The sequence below is a fragment of the Colletes latitarsis genome, chromosome 3 (genome assembly GCF_051014445.1).
Source record: "Colletes latitarsis isolate SP2378_abdomen chromosome 3, iyColLati1, whole genome shotgun sequence".
NCBI lineage: Eukaryota > Metazoa > Arthropoda > Insecta > Hymenoptera > Colletidae > Colletes > Colletes latitarsis.
In genome coordinates, this window is record NC_135136.1 from 35,712,025 (window position 1) to 35,720,601 (window position 8,577).

The 8,577-nt window shown below is 35.2% G+C and overlaps 1 protein-coding gene and 1 long non-coding RNA gene across 2 annotated transcripts; one reads left to right on the forward strand and one right to left on the reverse strand.

Moving 5' to 3' along the window:
- On the reverse strand, positions 1–2,026 carry LOC143340389 (methionine aminopeptidase 1). Its single transcript, XM_076762274.1, has 6 exons — positions 1,893–2,026; positions 1,468–1,519; positions 1,053–1,291; positions 663–885; positions 313–588; positions 1–242 (listed from the first exon to the last, which is right to left on the reverse strand). Exons 1-6 carry the CDS (start codon positions 2,001–2,003, stop codon positions 16–18), a joined length of 1,128 nt encoding a protein of 375 aa, XP_076618389.1. The 5' UTR covers positions 2,004–2,026; the 3' UTR covers positions 1–15.
- On the forward strand, positions 1,285–3,417 carry LOC143340390 (uncharacterized). The gene is made up of 3 exons (XR_013079423.1): positions 1,285–1,662; positions 1,695–2,859; positions 3,185–3,417. It is a non-coding gene; the product is annotated as an uncharacterized LOC143340390 (long non-coding RNA).
- Positions 3,418–8,577: the final 5,160 nt, after the last annotated feature.

Sequence of the window (8,577 nt, forward strand, 5' to 3'; positions counted from 1 at the left end):
GAAATGCTACTACGATCAGTCCATGAACCATGGTTTGCCGTTATTTGTCAGTCGTTTTGTTAGAATATCACAACCAGTCTCTGTGACTAACAACGTTTGCTCGAATTGCGCTGACCATTGACCATCGGCAGTAACTGCTGTCCAATTATCTGGCCACATTTCATCTCTCCGTGTGCCCTGAGATATCATTGGTTCTATGGTAAAACAATGCCCTGGCTTCATAACGCCTACAGCTTTATTCTCTGCAAATAATGCAAAGAAATTACATTGAATCGATCGATTTAATGTATCGATTGCAAACGAGATATTTACTTGCGTAGTGAGGTACATTAGGCGCAGTATGAAACAAACGATGAATTCCATGTCCGCAATAACTACGCACTACGCTGAATCCATGCGCCTGTGCGTGTTTCTGAATTACATTCCCGATTTCTCTGTATTTTTCACCGGGTCGTACAATGTCAATAGCTTTTGATAAACATTCATACGTCACTTCTACCAACTTTCGTACTTCGGGTTTCACATTACCGACTAGAAATGTTTCGTTTAAGTCACCGTGAAAGCCATTATGGTATACAGTTACATCAACTGTAAAGCAACGAAATTATGAAATTACCGTAATTATATTAATATCAAATTTATAATAACGCAATATAATATACCATTGCAAATGTCTCCATCTTGAAGTGGTCTAGTATCAGGAATTCCATGGCAAATTACTTCATTCACGGAAGTGCAACAACTAGCTGGAAACTGATAATAATTCAGTGGAGACGGATAACAGTCTCTTTCGATGCAGGCCTCGTGAACTGCTTTATCAATTTCAGCTGTTGTAACGCCTACATCACAGGTACGTGCAGCTTCATCCAACACTTCACGCCCAAGCTATAGGTGTAATAGTGGTTTATGTTTCCCTTCTTTGTTAAAATAACAATAATGTACTTAAGAAAGACAGAAAATCAGAAAAGCATGTTGTAAAAAACAGCCTTGTACAAATATAAAAATTTACCGAAAATTATTGTTAAAATTTCAATAATTATAAATAATACTACCTTACAAGATACTCGCATGCCTTCAATTTCTTCATCATCGAGCACTTTTATCTGAGCAGAACCTCGTACTGCCTGTTCACTTACAGGGACACCAGTAGGATCTATAGCATAATCTGGACGTTTTATATGCTCAGGTACTTCTCGACGAGGTTCCCTTTTATAAGGACGTAATTTTCCAGTATAATGAAAAGAAGGCCACGGATTATATTCATTGGCAGATTCATCTCCACATGTTCCCTCTAATTAAGCAAATAATGTTTACAAGCTACATGACATTGAATTATTAAAATACATCTTGTATAAAATCTAGATTTATAATTGCTGTTATGAATTACTAACAGTGTATATTATTCCTCAAATTTTTGTATTTATTGCTACAGACACGTATTACATAAGTGCTGATTATTAAACTCACTCGCTAATTGATGAATAACTTTATGTGTTTTCCAGTACCGTTTGAAACAATCCTGAAATATAGCAGTGAAATGTGAAAAACACTTATGTAGTATGAAAATTTGAAACATGCAGGAAGGGAAGGTTAAAACGATTTAAAGAATTTTTATTAATTTATTTACAAATTAAAGGTATCGTACGATTACTTTTTACGACTGTAAGTGTATGTGTAGCATAGTATATGTGTAGCATAGTATATGTGTAGCATTTGTAAATTAACAGCAAAGAATACTGACACTTGTACATTATGATCATTGTAATAATGAAGGTATATATCGGTGCTCAAAATTAAAATTCTAATGAATCACTGTCACGCGGTGCGTATTCAAATATTAAGTACAAAGATCCATTTTTTGTTCTAACCTATAAGCGCATGGTGATTCTTACCTGGGTGCAGAAATACGAGCCCTGTATTCCAATTTTCAAACATGTTGGACATTGCAGGTTGGTCATAGTTTTGCAGCCAGGGGTTTCGCACATACCAAAAGAGAGTGACATGTTTGATGAACTTTTCTTCCAGATTTGTGTGACGTGACTCAACGAACGAGGTACGAACGGGAAGAAGTAATTTGAGACGATCCTGTGCTGTTTTACCGATAGATTTAGTCATCTCACAGACGATACCTCGTCTGTGATGCAACCATAGAATTAGTGTGTGTGACTTTCAATCGTATCCTATCAAGTTTGTACCTCAGTTCGTCTGTAGTACGTGTCTAACGTAATAAACACCATAGCCTCGACAATGTCATGATGAACTAGATAATTCAATGGAAGTTTGTCTTTGATGAATTAGAATACCAGCATTGTAAGTATAATTTCATAGCGTACTCTGCGTTTAAGGACTATTACAGAAAGTAAACTTGTCGAAACATGTCGAAGCCGGTCACTCTGTGTCGTAAGACGAGAGGGTCGAAACAATACCAATTGTTTTTATCAGGAGAATCTTGTCAATCTATTGGTAATACTTTCTTAATACGTACATTATAATTTACATTATAAAGTATTTCGACCGATAGAATTACTTATGAATCGTCTGATCGATCGAGATGTATCGAGAAACGGAAGCTTTGCATAGCGACACGGGGAAAGTGTGACGATAATAAATCATTTGCTAATTAAATTTTGGTCTTGAATATTTTGCAGTCGTAATTTCTACCTGAGGCATCCTCGAGCTCAGGTATCAATAATATTATTTAAGATTAGAGGTTTTCTTTCGAGAAAACATCGAGTATTGGAGCCATTGCTTCCCCCACCTACCGCCTAGTTCGCGATGTCGCTGCTAATAAGACGGTGTCGTCATTCGGAACGTGAAAATTGGCGCGATCGGACGTGTTGGCGTTTCCCGGATAATAAGGTTCGACATTATACATACGTTTTATCTATCGACATTTAATCGCTTCCCTTCTAATTACTACGTCTCTCTGCCGTTCTGTAACGGTGCCTTCGTTTAATATTAATTCATTTTTACTACGAATTGAATCGGGATCGCGAAGAAAGTTGAATCGATTTCGCGAATTTTTTCCGACATCTAACCTGCATTGATGGTCATTATATTTCTGTAAATACAATCGTATACAATCTCGTACAACGTATTTCAAGTTCAGTCGTTGTTTAATTGTAATATAAGTATATTTACATTAATACATTCAATTAAAATTTGTATTTTATTTCTGTTATAGTTTCTGATTTTGAGGTCGCCACCGGTCATAGACGCCATGACATTGAACAATCAAATCGATCGAATCATTTGAAATGGATTGGTAAAATTATTGGTAACATTTAATTTATTGTAGTAAATAACTGAATTTTTACTTTTCGTAAGTACGATATATAATTGCATTCAGTGTTGAGATTAAACAAGTAAAGATGTAATGCACATTTTTTCTATTTCCTTTTATAATGATCACGTGATTTTGTTTGGGCGGGAGTCAATAATGGCGTCGGCAGATATGGGTGGAAAATTGGAATTATCTACATTTCACTGTATTTTAATCGCGATTGGTATTTCTGGGTATTGTATACTTAATTAACTTTATAAATCTGTTGTTACGAAATGTCGCAATTGCATTTTCGTATAGTTATACATGCAAGTTTGATAAAACATAAAATCAACGTAATTACATTCTAACATTTAGGTACGACTAATTAAAGAACTTTAATTTTGCAAGATTCGGAATATTTATAAAAATCCGAATATATTTTAAAATTCGGTTCAGTCAATGTGCTTACAATTCTAACATCAAAAAGTTACAATATAATATTTTTAAATTCTGTTATTACTTTTCAATCTTGAAGAAACAATTACTTTTCAGTTTTAAAGAAACAGTATTTCCTATGATAACATTAAATTTAGAAATAATAAAGAAAGATAGGAAAGCACACGGTGCTTCTTGAATATTTCTTGATTTCTTTCCCAGTTTACAATTTTTCTTTCAGGAATTTTGATGGCCGCGTGCAAAGCGGTCAATAGAGTCAGTGTTTGTTGCGTAGATTAGTAAACTGTTTTTCGAAGCACAGCTGCTTCGAGTAGAGTTACGTTCATATTTTAGGTATACGCGAAGGTCGAGTCAGTTTATATTGCGCAGCTATAAACTTTGTCCAGAGCATCGTGGCTCTTTGTTTTCTAACACGCGACAGTAGAGTCCTTTGTTCGCCGATCTTGATTTTCGGTCGCGTTAGTTTAATATTTTCTTTAATATTTTCTTCAATTATTCCTTTGAAAAGTAAAATTAATCGTTATCGGTATTAGAATCAGTGCATCACTGAAAAGGAGTTTTGAGCGATTCTCCACGAGAGAAAAATGTAAGTATCGCTCAGTTTTGAATACATAGAGACTCTTGTATTAAATTAAAAATCTCTATAATTTTAACAATACATTATAATTGTTTTTTCATTCTTTACAGTTTCTAGATCTCATCCCCTACATCCTGGAAACCAGCAGGACCACGCAGACGATTTCATTGATGATTAGACTAGGAAGTAACATCACAGAGGTCTACCTAGAGGTTCATCGTAGTCAACGGTTGGTGAGTCGCATGTGTTTTCGTTCCTCTGGTTCCCAACCATGTTGTAGGATGAAAGATCCGAAACAACACGGGTGACCAGTTGTATACTTGATATTTTTGACGAGTTAAGTGACCGCGGGTATTTTCAATACCCGTGAGTAGTGACAATTGTTATATTTTTTTAGTGCAGGCTAGGGTCTTCTTGCACTTGCGTTTCTTAATGTTACAAATGAATATTACATATTATGATCATTACAAAATTTTTATAAATAATATAACACAATTTTTATAAAATATGTGAAATATTTTTATTAATTTCGTATGAATTATATGATTGAATAAAAAATGAATTAATATAATGTGAAAACATTATATTTATCATATGATCGAGTAGAATACGAATGATAATTAATATGACATTGTACAATAATATTTACAACATTAATATAAATTATTAAATATTGATCGTTTACCTAATTAATACATCATATGATGTATTTAAAATGCAAGAAGACATTTCGCGAAAGGTCGATTTTTGAGTCAAAGTAACATGGATTTTATACTAGTTTCATCTTTTTAAAAAGTTACTTTGACGACAGAATCGACCAAGGATAATTGAATATTTTGAATAATAATTTAATAAATTTATTACAATTTTCAAAGTAAATTCTTTTGTCATGAAATCTTAATTAAATTCTTTCGCTTTAAATAAGTAAATTTGAATCAAAGAAGTTTCCTTAAATAATAATATCTTTCAATTTTGAAATATTTTGTTGTTGATATATTACATATAATAAATCGAGTCATTTTGATTAAAAATTAAATAATAAATACCGTTTATTAATACTTAATTAACCACTTTTTTAGTCAGGATTTTCAGAATAATCTTTCCGTGCTCGTTGCCTGAGCTCATGCACATGCCCAGGTGCGATTTGCATGAGCGAGTGCAACGGGGCACGACGAAAAATTATAAAAATTCCTAATAATATTTATCAGCGACTGACATTGCGCTAGCGTATCGTGCGCGACGTAATTTCCACATGTGTGTGTGTGTGGTTAGGCTGTGGAGTTGCGTCGTTTTAAAAGTTTATTATAATTTGTAAATAAAATTCTATTTCGTCTTGCACATATTTTTTGCATACGCGTAGATTATAGTACAGAATATTTAATAAAATATAAACACCAATAAACTGAAGAAATTCGACTATCATCATTTATACCATAATACAATAATTTATTTCATTTATACAATAATATACTTTATCGAAGATTTTATTACATTAAAATAACGTAATATATATAATAAGGATACGCAATGGTCGCTTGCCTTTGTCAGTTGATTTCAGGCATTGGTACGTAAACGTTAGAGTGTGAATGTTTGCAATGTCTGGGTGTCGGAGGAACCCCGGGGAGTCCTCTCTAGTTTAGGTCGCGCCCGGACATTAAGAATGAGAACCGTGGAGTGTTTGTTTGCGAGAATGAGTTTTGCAATTTTTTAATTATAGGGTTAGGTAGGTAGGTAACTTTCTCTCTGGTATGTGTGTTAAATCTAAGTAGGTAGGGTCAGGGCAGGGCTGCCACATTAGTTAATCGGGTAGGCGCGTTTTCGCGTGGCAGTTCTATTCCTGTAGTTACGATTTCGAGGGTAGAAATCTTGTTGATTCAAACAGTGTATGCTGTTTGTTTTAGCTTTATTTTCGACTTCTCGAATCGCGCGACTCTTAAAGTCGCTCTCTCGCGCTCGCGGTCGTGATTAGGTCCCTTACGAAACGCTCGTCCCGCTCGAGATTCACCACGTATGCTCGACCAACAATTCGTATATTGTTGGAAGACTACGTATTGCACATAATCTCGAGCCCAGTCTAAAGTAAGTTTCAGGCTTTGGCAGGACCGCCGAAGAAAGAAAAGGCTCTATACGAGCTGAAGAGGCCCTAACAAATTGATTCAAGAGTGGGCTACAACAAATGGCTTTTCATCTTCATCTTCGGATGAGAATGGAAAGTCATTCTGTCACTACTTTGTCACTTAACTCGTCTATAGTTGTAGTTTGTTTTTTGGCTGGCTCATATATGCATGTACTTTGTACGTGATTGCACCATATATGCCAGCCATCCCTCCCCTGTGTCCTTTTGGCTGGCTCACATATGCATGTACTTCGTACATGATTGCACCATATATGCCAGTCATCAGGACAACTCGCGGTTATGATATACATAGTGTTGCGAATATGCAATAATCGCGTTTGCTTGTAGAGTTGCGAATCACTATTTTTCGCGTCTCCTTTTCAGGGTAGTGTTGCGAATAATTACAATCTCGTGATTGTTTTTATGCAAACTTAGGTACTGGGAGTTTGCTTTAAATATAGCGTTGCGAATAATTGATAAACGCGATTGCTTGTAGAGTTGCGAATCACTATTTTTTGCGTTTCCTTTTCAGGGTAGTGTTGCGAACAATCACGATTCGCGATTGCTTTTTCACTCTTGTATACATATAATGGATATCAACCGCGTTTGCAATTTTCATATCATAAATTAGCGTTGCGATTCTGATTCATCGTGCGATTTTTTATTTAGCGTTGCGACATTTTTGATGCCCAAATTCTACCCAAACTGTAGTATTAAAAGTAGTTAGTTCATTTTGTGGCCAGTACATGTAAATCCACATGTACCATGATTCCCCAGATTAAAGTTAGAGTTGCGAATAATATACAATGTTCGCGTTTGCTCGTAGAGTTGCGAATAAATATGTATCGCGTTGATATGTCAGTGTTGCGAATAAACACGATCCGCGATTGTATTTTTGCAAACTCAGGAACCGGGCGTTTGCTTTAAAAATAGCGTCGCGAATTATTGATAAACGCGATTGATTTAGAGTTGCGAATCACTAGTTTTCGCGTTTGCTTTTCAGGGTAGTGTTGCGAATAATTACTATTCGCGGTTGCTTTTATTGTTGCAAATCGCGTTTGGAATTTTTCTATTATAAATTAGCGTTGCGATTCTGATTCGTCGCGTTGTTTTCCCCGTAGTGTTGCGTTATTTAAAACGTCTAGCTTCATCCTAACCAGTGCCACTGTAGTTAATTGTAGTTTGCAGTAGATAGTTTATTTCATGCATATGTATTTGTGTCTGCCACTGAAGACGCCAGTTCCTGATCCAGCAGTTTTGGGCATAACGCGATTTGCATTAGCGTTGCGAAATATAAATATCTATTAAAGATAGAGTTTCGAATATACAATAATCGCGTTTGCTCATAGCGTTGCGAATTCCTACTTTTCGCGTCTCCTTTTCAGGGTAGTGTCGCGAATTCCATACGCGATTGCTTTAATTGTTATTTAATAATAGTGTTGCGAATACACTGATCGGTTTGCTCTTAGCGTTGCGAATTACTATTTTTCGCGTTTCCTTTTCAGGGTAGTGTTGCGAATAATCACCATTCGCAGTTGCTTTTATTGTTATGAAACGCGTTTGTAATTTTTATATTATAAATTAGAGTTGCGGTCTTGATCTATCGCGTTTTTTATTAAATAGAGTTGCGATTCAATGCCTAAAATTTGACGCTGGTCAGGGATCATCACGACGATATTTTTTTTTTTATATTTTCTGTATTTCATAAATTGATACTAACATAAACATTTTTGTTTCAGTGCCAACGGTATCCTGTGAGAAGAAAAAGGCTAAGAACAAGCCTGAAACAGTTGTAGCTCATTATTAAAGTTAGCGTTGCGTACTATTTATCATGGATGCACGTGATTTTGTTAGTATTGCGAATAATCAAACGCCCTAAGTGGCTGCTCTCGTGAAATCCTTCATTTTTACGAATATTGACGCATCCCGCGATTGTTTGTGACAATTTTTTAACTAATATTCAATAAAGTTGCGAATAACAAAGCGCCCTACGTGGCTGCTCTCGGGAGATTTTTCATTTTATATTTATTAAATTAGTGTTGCGATATGAAACATGGTCCACGTACGGTTTGTTTTGAATTTATTACAAGTGGACGATATCTGTTTTTTCTCCTATTTTTCATGTTGTAAATTAGGTGTTATCATTGGAAATACTGTTGAGAA